General features: G+C 41.0%; 2 protein-coding genes across 4 annotated transcripts; one reads left to right on the forward strand and one right to left on the reverse strand.

The window, feature by feature from the left end:
* Positions 1 to 1,115: 1,115 nt before the first annotated feature.
* itpkca (inositol-trisphosphate 3-kinase Ca) lies at positions 1,116 to 7,520 on the reverse strand. The gene is made up of 7 exons (XM_042499230.1): positions 7,415 to 7,520; positions 5,512 to 5,611; positions 5,168 to 5,381; positions 4,332 to 4,536; positions 3,178 to 3,279; positions 3,014 to 3,085; positions 1,116 to 2,162 (listed from the first exon to the last, which is right to left on the reverse strand). The coding sequence occupies exons 1-7, from the start codon at positions 7,424 to 7,426 to the stop codon at positions 1,956 to 1,958; spliced, it is 912 nt and encodes a 303-aa protein (XP_042355164.1). The 5' UTR covers positions 7,427 to 7,520; the 3' UTR covers positions 1,116 to 1,955.
* ccdc61 (coiled-coil domain containing 61) lies at positions 6,759 to 13,854 on the forward strand. 3 transcript variants are annotated; one of them, XM_042499226.1, is made up of 13 exons: positions 6,759 to 6,978; positions 8,669 to 8,826; positions 8,904 to 8,986; positions 9,757 to 9,917; positions 10,048 to 10,200; positions 10,291 to 10,498; positions 10,589 to 10,689; positions 10,803 to 11,023; positions 11,115 to 11,193; positions 11,271 to 11,468; positions 11,563 to 11,608; positions 12,601 to 12,667; positions 12,776 to 13,854. In XM_042499226.1, the coding sequence occupies exons 2-13, from the start codon at positions 8,679 to 8,681 to the stop codon at positions 12,868 to 12,870; spliced, it is 1,560 nt and encodes a 519-aa protein (XP_042355160.1). In that variant the 5' UTR covers positions 6,759 to 6,978; positions 8,669 to 8,678; the 3' UTR covers positions 12,871 to 13,854. The 3 variants fall into 3 exon arrangements, with proteins under 3 accessions (XP_042355160.1, XP_042355163.1, XP_042355161.1); XM_042499229.1 differs by having other exon boundaries at positions 10,589 to 10,671; positions 10,806 to 11,023; XM_042499227.1 differs by having other exon boundaries at positions 10,589 to 10,671; positions 12,776 to 13,853.
* The last annotated feature ends 2,540 nt before the right edge of the window (positions 13,855 to 16,394 follow it).

Here is a 16,394-nt window from a genome sequence, read left to right on the forward strand (position 1 = left end):
ATATTTACATTATAATAAAACCTAACCCAACTAACATAATTCAACAATATAACAGTTACTGTATCAATAACAGCAAAATAAGTGTGAATTGGGATCAATGATTGTTTCACTAACTCAGGAGAGACTCACCAGACAGACATTTCCTCATTATCTGTTTAGAAGCAGCTGGGAGCGTCACTACAATAGGAAAAGCGTGTCCACCTTAACAGTCCACCTTAAGGAAGCCTGATTAGTTTCCAGTGGGAAGCTAACTTAGTTGATCTTTCAGAGTTGTTCTTTCAGAGCATTTATTCTCTCACCAACAGCCTCAACTGTTCACACATCACACAGCCGCGTTTCACGCCACACGTCTGCTGCTCTCGCCGCAACGGCAGTGTGCTGTGGCTGTTTTTAGCCCGTGCTGAAACTTCTAGTTGGACTTAGGAGCACGAGGAAAGGGTGCGCTTCGTTTAAAAAATAAAATACGGGAAAAATCGAAAAATCTGAAAATCGAGGAAAGCCAAAATCGTAATCGAAATGAAAATCAAAATGAAATTAATCGTCCAGCCATAATTTGTAATTGTATTTATTTAATATGTTATATATCACAGACTGTCTGACTTGATGAATGAATGCGATTCACTGGAACAGAGCTTTTATTTTGAAGTCAGCTTTTGCACGCTCTTGCAGCAATGCAGGTAATAAATGTACAAGCGACTGAACAAGGTGGTGTCTGATTGACCGTCTTTTTCGGAGTGGAGGCTGGCTTGACTGCAGTTAAAGGACAAACACTTATATTTCAGCTCATTCAGTCACAAACTGCAGCCAAAACAAGCGCGTCCGGATGTGCGCATCACTGTTAAGTGTCCTCTCCATCTCCTCTATAATGTTGTTCTCCAAATGCCGCGCATTTGTCTTCAAATTGATGAAGATGTTTTATTAATTTGCTTCTGTTTTGTCAAATTGCATGAGTTTTCTTAAGCTGCAGCATATTAGCCCCTGTTGGCCACCATTTATCATGAATTTTGGGTCAAACCTGTCCAACAGTTTAGAGATATTTTAGCAGTGCAGCCAGCATGGCTAAACATTTCCCAGTCTTTTTAGTTCCTTATAATTAAAAGTACACAGACAAGACAGAGAGTAATATAAAATTTAATGTAAAAATTAAACCATTAACCCCATAAATCACCATCACCACTAATCTTGCTGGATCACAAGGAACACCCTGCCTATTATCCTACCTTTTTTTGGTCTCAATTATTAACGTTTTGTGTAATTTAACTTTACAAAATTGAAACATAACTTGACATCGATTATAACTGAATTCCCAAAGTAAAGTCTTGTCTTAAAGGTGGAATATAATCTTTACTCCTACATGAAAATGGTTAAATTATTTCACAATCTAATGTAAAAAAAAATAATAATGACAATAATGACAACACATTAATTTAAGAAACACAGGAAATAAGTCCACTTTTATATTTTAGCACCTTTTTAATGACACAGTGTGACATTTAAACTGCTGATCATCTCCAGCCAGAAGGGGCGGCCTCATCTTTGGCTTATAATTGCTTGTGCTGTGTTTCCTGAAATAATGAGCGGGTCATCGGTAGGATCGGACCTCTCATGCGGAGGCTGGAAACTTTACTCTGTCTCTTACAGAGGATGCTCATTGTTAGTGGCAGTGCGGTGCGGGTGAGTTGAGGCCAAGCTTTTTACGCGGCTCAGATTGCGATAACCTTTTGATCAAAGTTGTAGGCCTAATTTACAGGAAAAAAAGTAGTCTGGAAGTAAGTACTCGATAACACATTTTGCGTAATGTGTTTTGACTGTAATCATTCCCATCCCCATTTGCTTTACCCTCATACTGTATTTTCAATTCTGAAAACTCAACCATTTCAGTCCATTGGCAGTCACTCACCTATGAGGGGTGACGAAAGGATTGAGAGTAAATTTCCACACCTGTAGAGTGGCGTTCAGGTCAGCGGCAGCATGCTGGCAAGTATATCAATGAGGTTGTCCAAACCCCACAGGTAGCCATCTTCTCGATTGCCCTCTACCCAGGGAGTGCGGTGGTCCAAGGTGAGGTGAGCCGGCAACGCAGCTGTCTTTGCGAAGTCAATCATCCAGACTCCTGTTCTGCCTGTCCAGTCATGTAGAAACAGTAAGGAGCTGCCCACCACCTGCAGGGATACAGCTGTTAGGAAAAAGTCCCACCACTGGACACATTTGTAACATATCAGCCTAACCCCGTGTACCCACCAAACGCGATGAAAAATGATCGCGCCTCAAGATTACATACAAAGTCAATGCAAAGACGCGATTTGAAGCGTCATTTTGCCGGGCGACGCGATTGCGCGGCACATTGGACGCGAAATTCGCGTCGCGTCCAACGCCTCGCGTCCAACGCTCGAGTTGAAATAATTGAACTTTTGCGGCAAGACGCGCCGCGACAGCCTATCAGCGTTGAGATCGTCATCGACGTGCTGATGTATGGACGTCCTGGTGTTCCCTCGCAAAATCTAATCATACCGCCAGAAACAATGGAGGAGCAGCTTATCATCGCTGTCACCGCTCACCCAGAGCTGTACGACAGTTCCTGTCCCTTGTACAGGGACAGGAACAAGAAAGACCAGGCCGCCTCCGTAGGGTAGCATGCACCCAGAACCGACGTCGGCGCCTAGCCCGCAGACGACGCTGGGAACTTCTCCAGAGCAGGTACAGTGCAGCGATCGTGGTTATCTCAGGCATGGTCAACGAGAGAATGAAATGGCGGAAGAAATGTTGTTGTTTGGGCGGGCTCGACGGGCGGCGCGATTTCGTCGCGTGTCGAGTCCCATTTTGGGGGTTTTGTACGAGCGTCAAAACTGGAGCGTCCGGCGCGACGCGATTTCATTTGAGGCGTTTGGTGGGTACACGGGGTAAGGCGGCCTACACAAGCCAGCACACAACTGGCACTATGGACTCCCAGCATAGCTCTTTTTTAGGACAAGCTTAGCGATTCTTGGCTGTGCTAAACAATACCACATCTTACCTCATGTGTTCTGAAGAAGTCTGACTCCTCCAAAACCTGCCGCAGTTGTTTCAGCCGTCTCAGATAGCCCCACTGAAGGGAAAAATACAAGACTTATGACAAGACAGAAAAGGGGGAGCAGACAAATGCAAAAGCAAATGAAAATCACAGAGGGTCAAACTCACCACGATGTGTGTATTGGACTCGACAAAGTTGTCCAGTGCTTCCATTACTTGCTCCCTGCTTTTGGTCCTTTTGAAGTTTGTGTGACATTCTTCATTTGACTTCTGCACAGGAAACGTACAGGTTACAGCATCATAATGCAAAATGCAGAGATTGTCAGTCTAACAGCATTTATTCTCCACATATCAAGGTTGGGGCTGCAACTAACAATTATTTTTATTATACAGGGTTCCCGCACATTTTTATGGACAAAATTTCTAAACTTGTCCATGACATTTCAAGGACCCTTAAAAACATATCTTTTTGTTTTGTTCCACTTGCCCAGCGTTTTTCTATTTGATTCAAACTCTATTCAAGCATAATTTCAGGTAGCTGGCAGGGCGCCCTGCAGCTCAGTGAGCGGAGCAAGCGCTCCATGTCATAAGGCAATGTCCTTGCCGCACAGCAGCAGTTTTGCTTCCTGCTTGCGGCCCTTTGCTGCATGTCATCCCTCTCTTTCCCTTTCATGCTTACATTCTGTCCTGTCAAATAAAGGCAAAAAAGCCAAATAAAAAAATCTTTCAATTTTTTTAAATAGCTGGCATACATGAAGAGAGAGATGGAACGGATAAAAAGAGAAACAATTGTGATGTTAAACAAAACATCCCAAGTCACATTTGAGTTATGTTAAGTCGACAGCTACAGAAAAAACAATTGCATGTTATATTACATGGAGGTTTATCCATGAAAGATCACTGCGACAATTTCCTTAAACACAACAAACTTTCCATTACTCTTCCAAAATTTTCAGTGGTCACTAATTCAATGACTTTTCCTTTTTACATGACTGTGGGAACTGACTGTAATTTAACATGCCAGTCATTTTCATGATTGTTTAGTCTATAAATATAAAAAAAACTGTAAAATGTTCATCGCAATGTCCAACAGCCCAAAGTGTCATCTTCAAATTGCTTCTTTTTTCTAACCAGCAGCCCAGAACCCTTCATTTACTGTTAGAATTTTGCATGCTTTTGCTTGAAACATGAGTGGAATGATGAACTGATTATCAAATTAGTTGAATGAATTTCTAAATGGTTAATCACCTAATCAATGCAACTGTAATCATCATGAATCCATGACCTGACACGACCATCTCTGACGAAAACTTGGAGCTTACCTGGAATCCTTCGATACGGAAGCCCAGAGTTGTCGTGGAGCTCAGCGTCTCCCTCCACTGCATGTACCTGGTTTTCAGCACCGCCCGCTGGGCTCGTTCCTGGACTGTTGGGGCCTCTGGGTCCACAGCCACCATCTTCTCATACATGTCGTTACGAGGCTGGGGCCGCTCTCTGGCCACCTGCAGCTCCTCCTCGAGGTATGTGCTGTGAAGGACAGTGCTTCACCGTTAGTGTGACTGGAGTATGTTAATTCATTCATTGTATCAAAGGCTACAGACGTAGCAAAATGTACAAACCGTCCCACCGACCAAAAAAAAGTATTAACTAACGGTGAAAGGGTCTGACCAACTGTTCCCCCTTCCGTTGCTGACTTATGACATTGAGTTATGGCCAAAATTATGTTTTATGAGGTCACCATGACCTTGATCTTTGAACTTCAACCACCAGCTTCTAATCAGTTTATTATTTTGTCCAGGTGGATGTTTGTGCCAAATTTGAAGACAGTCCCTTCAGGGTATTCTTGAGATAATGCTTGCACAAGAATGAGACAAATGCAAGGTCACCATGACCTTGACATTTGATCCCCAAAATCTAAGCCTTTTTCTTTTTCTAATTCCCTTTAGGTTTTCTTGAGATATTTGATTCACAAGAATGAGACAGACAAGATCACAGTGACCTTGACCTTTGATCTATGACCACCAAAATCCAAACAGTTCATCCCTAAGTCTAAGTTGTTGTTTGTGCTAAATTTGAAAACATTCATTCAAGGCACTCTTGAAATATCACGTTCACAAGAATGGGTGGACGGAAGGACAAAAAACCGAAAGATGCTTACCGGCTCCCCATCTTGCAGTCCATTATGGCAGGTGTGTTGAAATGGGTCAGCAAGTTATCCATCATGTTGTAATCTTGCTCGTCCCGCTGCACCACGCCGTGGTAGGCTGGAACAAAGGGCCTCAGAGAGTCCTCCATCAGCCTGAGGTAGCATTGTTGCTCTCTCTCACAAAATCTCTTCAACAGTGTGCCGTAATCCCCGACATGAAAGCTCCCTGCGGACACACAAGGACAAGAAGAAAAATCATGTTGATTCTATTAGCCTACTCACATTGTGAATTTCTTTCCCCAAAAATTAGACCCCAAAGGAGCAAATGAAAGACTTTTTAAACCAGACAGACAAACCTGCATGTCCGACCACTTGCAGCCACTGTTGAGGTTTCTTGGGAGTCATGGGGAGAAGAGATGAAGCTCCACAGTTTTTGTGTTTCTTCCATGCGGAGTTCTGCATGGGAAAACCCAAAAGGTCTCAGTCAGTCATTCTTTAGCACACACACACCCTAGGTCACACTCCTCTGCTGCCTATGTTTTCTGCGTTTTAAGAGACAAGCAGCAGACTTCAGACTCAGTCACTCAACTTTTTGCCTCATGGGTGAACAACGTCTCCGTGGAAACAGCCCTTCGCCAAGACTGAGTGACGAGAGGACAGGGTCGGCTCTGATCTTGTGCAACAGTTTCATTAAACATTTACAGGAAGCACTTGTTTTCTACTGAAAACTGCTATTACACCTCAAACTGTGGAAGGCTGAACACACAGATGTTCAAAACGCCAACTTGGAAAGTTGGTTTCAAGTTTTGAAATCAGGTTAAAAATGTGTTGCAGACACAGCCATGATCAGTAATTTGAGGAAAATGTTACCACAATTTTGATATAATTCTGTTATGAACTGGCTGCAGCTTCTGTATTGTTCTTATTGATGATAATATCAATAGTACAAAGAGTATAAAGGTTATGGTTGTATTGACAGTGATGATATTGACATGTGAATGAACAATGAGTATTTAAACTATGAATTACATAATTAACTGGTGCATGGGTTTTAGAGGGGTTAATGCACATGAATTGTTCCTGACAGTGTGTCACCTGTTCATGAGAGTTTAGGGACTGCATTTTACTTGCGCTAGTCAAGATTAGACCTAAGTATAGTGGTTTTCAAGAGAGAGACCTAATACAATGTGGTCTAGATGTGAAAAAAATCTGTAAAATTTTCCTTTTTTGTATTTCACAAAAAGAAAAAAGGTTTGAGCATAGTGCTTTTTGATCTGGGTCTGATTGTATGAGGTCGACGTGAGAAAAGCTGTGAAATTTTCCTTTTTGTGTATTTTCACAAACAGAATAAAGGTTTTACAGATGATAAAGTGGGTTTCATACAGTCTGGGTTTTACATTAAATTGCTGACATGCTCTCACCACAGTAAGAGGTGCAAAGAGGTGCCTCTGGATCTGATACTTGCTCCCCGACAATTAATTTTCAGCATCATCTTGCAGATGTGTGAAGGTAGTGGCTGTCCGCTGCCTGCAGAGGGCAGCGGCGCGCCTGCCAGCCTGCAGACAGATACTATTGCCGCACGGTCGGAGCAGAGGAAGAAGCAGCAGAGCCACAGCAAAGTGAAGAAGAAGAATTTAACGGTTCCCGGTTGTTGAACCGCTCCCGTCTCCACGGTGGCGGTGGACTCCGGACTGTTTTGGACTGCATTGTCACATTACCACACATCAGGCGGCTAGCTGTTTCATGTGCCTCACCTAGCTAACGCACCGAGCGAGCTATGTGCTGACAACTTACCTCATAACGGATCGTTACTGCGAAAAAAGGTAACGTATTTTTGTATGGTGTTTAATCGTAAACTGAATAACATAAGTTCACATGAAGATAGCTCGGTTAGTTAGCTGCGAGTCAAGTTAACTAACTCTGACCCAACGCTAACGAACGATTATGTCCATGCTAGCTAACCTTAGCTAACGTTTGTCGGTAAATGTTACCAGAGCGAAGATTGACAGAGAAGTAAAACATAACATAGCGTTGGTTAACTGCATTTCAGAAGCGTAAAATAATCAGCATAGTAGAGCCGATCCTTAAACTTAACTCTTGCGAGCTAGCGTTTCTAATGTTTTCTGTGCATGTACAGTGAGAGAGGTTTACACAGATTTCATGTCACAGTCGCCTTCACTCTGCACGGGAGAAAGTGAAGTCGAGCGCGAAATCAACAGCATTGCACCACAATAAAAGATACCCGAAATAATAACTTACCTCGTAAAACATGACTTAAGACATTTCCTGAGTCCACGACATATGATCTGATACTACCAACCAGCCAGAACTTTTTCCAATAAAAATGATGACACCTTTTGAAATGGACTCGGTTGGCTCGCTACTGCCCCTCGTGGCGTGTGTGGATGAAGGCAGACTGTGTGATGTGAGCCAGGTGAAATAATAGGATGGAAATTCAGAATAATTAAAGAATATGTTTCATATAACTATGCTAATGTAAGCCGCGGTTCAGTAGTTCACCCCTGAGAAATTATATATCAAGCATAATTCAAGACAACAGACATCTGTCCTTCTCTACAGTCGCTAAACCTTATGTTTTTACAACTAGGTTGTTATGATTCTGAAATATTATCTATAGTGTCAAAATGAATGGAAATCTGCACAAATCTAAATGAAGTACAAGTATGACACACAAACAACTTTGTGAGTAGACAACAGGACATGCACATGATCCCCGATTTACTCATAATTTTGCTTTTGGGTTGTTTCTCTCAGGCTATGAACCCAATGGACATGTGAAATATTTGGAAATTTGGCATGTTATCATTTGATGACTGATTTTTACAGGTTACAGTTGTTAATTCAGATCTCCATTGTTAACCTCTTTAAACAACAAGGAATAAGGGCAGCAAAATGAATCGAAGCATTGAAAATGCAGTAAGGCCAAGTGCAATTGCCAAATCACAGGAGCTGCAATTTTTGATCAAGGTAATGTGACATAACATACCGTCATTAATGAAGCATTTCGGTGCTACAACGATGTTGCAGCCCTACAAATCATATACCAGAGAAAGAAAGAAAGAAAAGAAAAAAAGAAAAAAAAATCACATCTTTTTTTTTTTTAAGTGAAAATGAAATGCAAACATTACCTTTCTCACAACTCATCTGTCAAAATCATACGATTTTTGCTGCACATCGTGAGGCCCAATGACAAATCAGGGTTTAAGTTGTCTAAATGTGTATAGATGTTTGATATGATCCTAATAGCTTCATCTGGATCTGCTGGGAGAGAGATCTGAACATAAAATCCCCACAAACAGGACAAGTGTTGACTGTTAACATTAAGTCCTCCTGTTTTTTCCATACTTTGTAAAATGTTGAAAATTTGTTTTCCTGGTCAATTTACGGTTATGATCAGGCTTTAACATTTTTTTCCAGCTGTGTTTTGAAACAGTAGAGGAGTTAGATTATTCCAGTTGCTCCTAATTCATAAGACATATTTCTACCACACAGACCCAGAGCGATGGAGGAGGGCTCTGAGGTGATTGAGGATATTGTATTTCGAGGAGTGGAGTTTTCTGTGAAGATAGAGGTCGACAAGGGTTTGCTGATAGTGGAAATCTCAGACTCAATGACAGCGGATCAGTGGAGAGGGGACTTTAATCCTGCATGTAAGTAGCATGCATTCATTATGGATTAAATGTCATCACAGGCACCAATAGTCTAATAGTCTTTTTTTTTTTCCCAGACATTGAGGACCTCACCCGCAAAACCGGCAACTTCAAGCAGTTCCCTATTTTCTGCAGCATGTTGGAATCAGCAGTTAGAAAGGTGTGTCTGAAGGTGCATTGAGACAAAATGGGAAAAAAATGCAGAGGAGGCACAAACGCATACAAAGTCAATAGAAAGATGTGAGCAGACACGGATTTGCTCGAGGCTGTGTGAGCTGAGGCGAGACTCATTCATTCGAGTTCAATGTTTCCACTTGAGAGAAAAATGTACAGTTACACCGAGCTGTCTTATTGCCTCTCTGCTTTTCATTAATGTTAAGAGCAGGGCCAAATGGAGACGCCCTGGAGGAAAATATGAGAAACAATTGGAAATTTGGGTCCATTTAGAAATCGGCCTCAACTGGACACACACAGAGACTTGAGTGTGTCATTTCAACAAACATTAGCACTGTCTGTCAGGCCATTTGTAGCTAAAACAAAAGTAATACACAGACCCAAAAAAAGTCAAAACTGTGCAAAGAAAGTGAAACAGTTGTGTCTAAATACACAGTAATATCACATAAGATTCACAAAGAGGAAAAATACAAAATTATTTCTGTGTATTTAATTGTAAATAAGATGGTGAATCTCTCATTACAAATTACGAGTGGGGTTTTTTTTCTTGAAATACTACACTTTATTCTCATCGAATTACAACTTAATTCTTGTAATATTATGACTTTTTTCCTCAAAATTATTACTTTATTCTAGTTTTATTATGACTTTATTTTCAAAATACACATTGTTGTGTTCTTATTATTTTTTCAGTGTGGCCATAATCCTCTTTTGTAATTTCTAATGTTGTATAGTTAACTTGAGCTTTTTCTGCAGATGAGTGATTCGGTTACACTGGACCTCTTGACCTACTCTGACCTGGAGCTGCTACGTAACAGAAAAGCTGGCGTGGTTAGTCGTCCTCGCGGCCATCAACAGTCATCTGCTCTCACTGCTAAAAGATATTTAATCCTCATCTACACTGTGGAGTTTGACAGGTTTGTGACTGTGGCAACATAAATAGTCACGTAATAAACATTCATTTGTTCGGGGATGCCCTCTTTGATTTAGTTTCTCAGTATTTCTGTGATAGTAATTCATGATTTGCTGGCTATGTTGTATTTGTAGGATACACTACCCCTTACCCCTGCCCTATGTGGGTAAGCCTGACCCGGCTGCCCTGCAGAAGGAAGTCAGAGCTCTGAGAGCTGAGCTCAGCACCGTCTCCGCTCATGGAATTAACAAATCTGCAGAACTAGAAATACAGCGGCTACGAGCAGAGTAGGTCTTATTTTATTCCCAGCACCACTGTGACCAGCACAAGAGGGGAGGGGGCGGGCGTTTTTCTGACGTCCTTTTACTGATTTCAAGGCTTGCTCGGGTGAAAGAAGAGAAGGAGGCCATGGCGAACGTTCTGGAGCGATTGCAGATCAGTGGAAGTGGTTCTGCGCCTGCAGGAGAGGACTGGAGGGTCAGAGATGTGGTGAGGACGCTGGAGGAACAGCTCGTCAAGGAGAGGGCCAAAAGTCAACGCTCAGCAAGCAAGAGATGCCAAGAGCAGCGACTCCTAACGGAGCAGGTGGACCTCTTTTGCTTCTTAAAGTAATCAGCTGAAAAAGGTTGACGGTGTCTCATTTGTAACTGAGCTGTTTTTTCTCGTCCTGGCTAGTTTGAGGAGCTGAGAGCATCAGAGTGTGCTCTCCGTCTTCGTGTCAAGAGTCTCACTAGTGAACTGGCACTACTACGGAGAGGGTTAGACAATCTAAGCATGTACTATATCTTTACTTTCTCTCTCTTTTATTCATTCACTTACAATATGGAATTTAAAAAAATGAAATAGGAATATTATTCACTTATTTAGCTTGCACACTGTGCGTCTGCAGCAGAGTGACTCCTGTGTCAGGTCGCATCAGCTCTCGAGTTGATGGGGAAATCTATCGCTCGCTCTCCCGGGAGAGGAGGTCGGGTTACGGGACAGTCAGGGCTCGCTCGGGATCCAGAGAACGAATGGAGAACAGAGGGCAAAGGTCGGAGGAGAGGGGAAGAAGAGCGGACTCCTCGGGTCCACGTGCTCACATACCCAGGCCATCACCTTCTCCCACTGGTACTGGCTCTGCTCGTGATGTTGCTGCACTTTGGCCTGTTATTGTCATGAGGATATGATGATCTAAATATTCCTACACACTATCTTACAGGGTCCCGGGTACAACGCTTTGACCCAACTGCTTACATCCAGGACCGACAGCGCAGACAGAAAGAGGCAGAGCTCAAAAAGTTGGTTATTTCTGCTTTTACAGCATCAATGTTTGATTTGCTCGGAACAATAATTTTAGCCCTGTTTTCTGTGTCAGACAGCGGAAGGTACGGAGGGACATGCTTACATCACCTATTGTCCCTGAGAGGGGGCGGTCACGTTCCAGAGAGGCCTATCCTCAGATAGCCAGGTCCAGCAGCAGAGGCAGGAGTTTATCAGTGGAGCGGAGAGGGAGCAGGAACTCCTCTGACAGCTCGTTAGTGGATATGGATGAAATGGCCAAAACTCTGTTCAGGTGACGAAATTACCTCCAGATAGGTTTTTGTAAAGTCTCTATTGTTTTAGCTCATTATTTTAATACGTTTTTTTGTTTGTTTGTTTGTTTACAGAGGAAGAAAACAGAATTACAATGGACCCAGTGTGTTAAGTGACAAGGTAATTAATTGGTTTTGTTTTGTTTTTGTTTGGCCACTCTTCAGGGTTATTCTGTGTTTTTCTTATTGTCCACAGATCCCATGAAAAGATTAAAACCTACAATGTGTCTGGCTGACTTTTAATACAGTTTGACTTCCCAACTCTGTCTGTGGCTCACAGCCTCAACCCCAATTCTTCCTTCAGAAGACATCTTCAAAACAAGTTGCAAATATGTCGTTTCTTTTTTTTTTAAAGGCTGCGTTATTCTCTAAAACAGGACCATTTTTAGCTTAACTTGTTCAAAAAGACACCTCCTAGAGCTTTTCTTGAAAAGAAAAATGTGTTCACTTTAATTCTGACAGGATTTGGCAAAAGTTAAATATACCAACTCATAAAATACATGCTTATTTTTGCACACTGTAATCTCTTACTATTTTTCCTTTGCACTGGCATTATTTTTTACCCTCGGGTTTTGCAAGGAGTCCCACCCTGATGTGCTGTGATTGGTCGTCTACACCAAGTGACCTGGTGACTCAGGGCTACAGCACATGCTGATAATCCGCTGATAGCATTTCTTAGAAATCGGTAACCCCAGATTTGCAACAACTCTTTAGATTTCATGTTTCAATTGATCATTTCAGAACAAATCACAATCTTTCCCAACCCCATGAGTGCTTTGTGTGTCTAAACATAACCAGACCTTAACCACAGTGTGTCACACCTTAAAACATCGAGACAAGAACATTTAAAAGCGGCTCACAAGAATTCCCAAATCTAGGGTTAACCCCCAAAAAAATTAACCAAGGGTTTCCAGACAAATTGATCTGGACAGAAATCAGCATATTATCGATTCCAATATTTCATTTAAAAGCCAGTATCTGCAAATAGCGATGATTTGCCAATATTATCGTGTATACCTTGTTTTTTTAAGCTTTTCATCAGAGTTGTGGACAGTTAAAAAAAACAATATTACTAGCCTTATCCTTAATGTGTGATCTGTTATCTGTTGTTAGTCTAGAGGAGGCCTTTTGACCAGGAAGCCATTATGCAGCACTCCAACACACAGAATGAAAGACAAAGGTAATTATTTTAACTCTTTCACATTTTTCCCGCAATATAATTATTTAAATTGTTAAAATGGTAACCAACACACACATCTCATTATCATTTTTATGTCATTATACCCAGAGAGCTCCATAGATACGGGGGCTGAGCTGTCGGAGATCGATGCCAGGCTGCTGGCACTTCAGGAGTACATGAGGGACCTGGATACAGGACACTAACAGTCGCTGCACAACCGGCTGCTCAGCCCACTCCATGTTACCTGAGGACTTTTCCCTCTGCACAGGCAGAGAAACACATCTAGCCTCAGACATGAGCGACGGGTTATCACTGTGTACGTGTTCATGTTAAAGCCTGCTACTAAGACTTGAGGAAACAACAGCCATCACTGTGAAGGACTACTTTTTGTGGACTGAAATTATTTTTCTAATGGACCGAGTTTTTATTTATGAACTTAAAAGATGACTGTGTCTGAGTGTACTGTTGTCTTTTCTTTTGTACATCTCACCACACCAACTAAATTAGTAACATGGACCTGAAATTTGGCACTACCTCAGTCCATAAATAACTTATTTTCATCCTTTACTCACCTGTTGATGTTTTCTTTCCATTTTTGTTTGGTTATCTGAGAGCACGGCATTGTGTTTGTTAGTTACGGAGTCGTCTCCCTGTCAGTGTGCACTATTTTAAACAAAAATGTCAATGCCTAAGTCTGCTTTTTCACTACCTACGTTGGGATGTGTGTTCTCTTTCCTGCTCGATTTTGAACTCAACGATACCCCGTGCATTTTAAGCATTATAGCCAAAACCACTATACAACCTTTTATAAGTTGATCTACATGGTGCAATAAAATGTAATTAAATTTTCAGTTTGAACCAAAATTAACCTAATTTTCCTTTAATGTGATATCCCAAATTCAAGCATAAAATATTAATCTTGTAAGACATTTGCACAAGGGAGTAATACTTCTCATCAAAGGTAAATTTGACAGACGAGGAATATTTGTATTTATGTGTACACAAACCCACACCACTAACATGGTGACTGTGCATGCAAGAATATTAATAACATATTTTTATAATGTAGTGAAACTGCCAAATTTTGTATTATCTGCTGTATGTTTATGTGCACAGACTGTTACTCTCATTTGTCCCCAGTCCAAAATCTTTTATACCATCTAAAATTTCATTTATAAGAAATGCATCCTGTGTGGTTTGTTGTTGTTTTTTTTTTTACATGCATTTTTGTGTACAGTTGTGTATGTGCTGCTTCCCTTTGCACTATTGTCAGGTGAAGTAGAGCCTGGAGGAGACCTTGAAGGGGTTACACCACTACAGCTGGCTTGCTTTCATTAATTAACAAAAAAAAACTTGTGGGCATGAAGCCTTCCTCTCAGGGGAACAACTCAGTGGCTGAACAGCTGCTCTCTTTCTACCAGGATAATCAGGAGGGAGACTATGTTGGTTGAACGCAGCACAAAAGTAGCTATGGTTACACGCACACCAATAATCCCCTATTATTTAGAATATGACAATATTCTGAATTTGCAGGTCATATAAAAGGCCTATTCAGTTTAAATATTTCGAATTAAGCCATTTTCCAAATTTAGCATTTTCCGAGTAAGACATGGAATATGCCGATATTATTCAAGATATAGGATTATTATTTGGGCATGTATACAGCCAATTCGGAATATGCATCTCAAATAAGGTTCTTAACACAGTTTGCGACACAAAGCCTGTTGTCTGTTTACAATTGCCTCTGAGTGTTGTCATGGATACACTGTACACAAACTAACTCGCCAACAGTTTGCAAAGCTGAGGGGTAAAGATGACTGCAAAAGAAAAAAGCACATTTCTGGTTGGAAGGAGAAACACACCTGCTTTTAAACTTCATGAAAGGCTTAGATATCAACAGGATTTTGGATATGCGAAAATAGTGCAGCGCCGACCAAAGAAGGTATTAGAAGGAATTAAAGAGGAGGCTGGGCTCACATGGTCCAACATATCTGAAAACTGAAAAAAATCTGTTTTGTTGCATAGAAACAAAATGACAAGCGGCTACAGCCGTTCTACTTCTCCATTTTTTGACATGGTAACTGACATTTTGGGGCAAGTTAATCGGAGTATGCACGGATGTGTGTAAACAGGAGTATTAGTGAAATACTCATTTTCATCAGCCATGTAAATAGCTTCGTAGGAATGTTGTCTTTTTTGGAATAAGAAAAAACAGACTATTTTATGCATGTAAATGTAGTCGCTGACACTGTAGGAAGCTACACATATTCACAATTAAGCTACATATTAAATAGACATAGGACACTGGACAATATTCTTTAGAAGAAAAGAAAATTATTTTCTCTCCCTAATGTTACAAATTCATTGTCCAGTGTAACCAGTATGTGTTACCACTAAATAAAGAGAGGGCATGTTACAGGTACATGTAAAGATTGGACCTGACAAATAAAACAGAAATAATGGGAGCCAAGAGGTTGAAGACCACACAGTACAGAACCACAGGACAAAAATATAGATATTATTTGCACTATAATGAATGCTTAGATGTCTATTGGACATTTGTGCAAAATAGGAATTGTTGCAAGGTCACAGTGACCTTGACCTTTGAACACCAATCAGCTCATTGTTGAGTCCAAGTGAATATTTGTGTCAAATTTGAAGAAATTCCCTAAAGTAGAGATATCTAAAGTAGAGATATCGCTTTCACAACAGTGAGACAAATGTAAGGTCAGGGTAACATTGACCTTTGACCACCAAAATGTAGTAGTTCATCCTTGAGTCTGCTCAAATGTTTGTGCCAAATCTGGTACAAAGGTTGGTAGGTATGTTCGGTGCCAAATGTGTGTGTGGAATTCAATCCTACCGCGCTTGATGTAGGTGGTCAGTTCACAGCCTCCTCATTTCGGTAGCAGGTTCTGGCTCTCGTGGGCTAACGGTTCTCTCTGACATCGACTCCACATCTCTGGATGTCCTCCAAACCCTTGGCTCGTCTTAGAGGGACTCAAAAAACACCATGATCAATAAATGAGGTCACATCATTACCTTTATGGTAATTTTATGAGCTACAGCTATAATACAGCTATCGAAATTAACTCAATGATCCAATTCACAGCTTCAGTTGTGCAACATTCGTTGTTCAAGTCCATTTAAAAAGCAAAATTTCACTCGTATCCAAACAAAATTACTAGCTTAGAGAGCTACCATTTGTAGTAGATACTCAATTGCAGTTAAGGTGCATAATATAAAACAAACAGCATTTTGTAAAGATTTTGTAAATTCCCTATAGGCAGCACACAAAAATGCTAATGGTAAAAATCAATAGGAAAGAACATCTGGACCAGCAGGTCTACTGCAGCAATTAACTCAAGAGCACATAAAAATGTACATGAAAACAAAAAACGACTGAATTCTCACCACACTAACATAACAAAGTATAATTCTTACTGGCAATATTTTTAAGATATTAATTCTCATGCTTTCCTTTCCTCAACAACACTAGCATAATCAACTGGGATTTTACTTGGCTCTAAATTAGCATTGAAGCTAACTGACATGAAACGCTAACATTTTTAGCATTTCTATATGGAGTATAACACAGCCAAAATTAGCATCATGGCTAGCAGCTGATTTAACTCACCTGTGGGCAGATTAGCAGCGAAAAAGGCGTCAGGCGTCGGTGCACACAGGCGGCCTACCTTCTTTTTTATCCACAGTGGCTTGTATTGTC

Source organism: Plectropomus leopardus, chromosome 13 (genome assembly GCF_008729295.1).
Source record: "Plectropomus leopardus isolate mb chromosome 13, YSFRI_Pleo_2.0, whole genome shotgun sequence".
Classification (NCBI taxonomy): domain Eukaryota; kingdom Metazoa; phylum Chordata; class Actinopteri; order Perciformes; family Serranidae; genus Plectropomus; species Plectropomus leopardus.

Excerpts from the sequence above, each read along its gene's own strand:
- itpkca (XM_042499230.1), bottom strand. Across the intron at positions 3,280-4,331 it reads TCCGTATCGAAGGATTCCAG|AAGTCAAATGAAGAATGTCA; the intron begins GTAAGCTCCAAG and ends TTTCCTGTGCAG. Across the intron at positions 2,163-3,013 it reads ACTTCTTCAGAACACATGAG|GTGGTGGGCAGCTCCTTACT; the intron begins GTAAGATGTGGT and ends GTATCCCTGCAG.
- ccdc61 (XM_042499226.1), top strand. The coding sequence starts at position 8,679 with ATGGAGGAGGGCTCTGAGGTGATTGAGGATATTGTATTTCGAGGAGTG. Across the intron at positions 11,609-12,600 it reads CCAGTGTGTTAAGTGACAAG|TCTAGAGGAGGCCTTTTGAC; the intron begins GTAATTAATTGG and ends ATCTGTTGTTAG. Across the intron at positions 12,668-12,775 it reads ACACAGAATGAAAGACAAAG|AGAGCTCCATAGATACGGGG; the intron begins GTAATTATTTTA and ends CATTATACCCAG.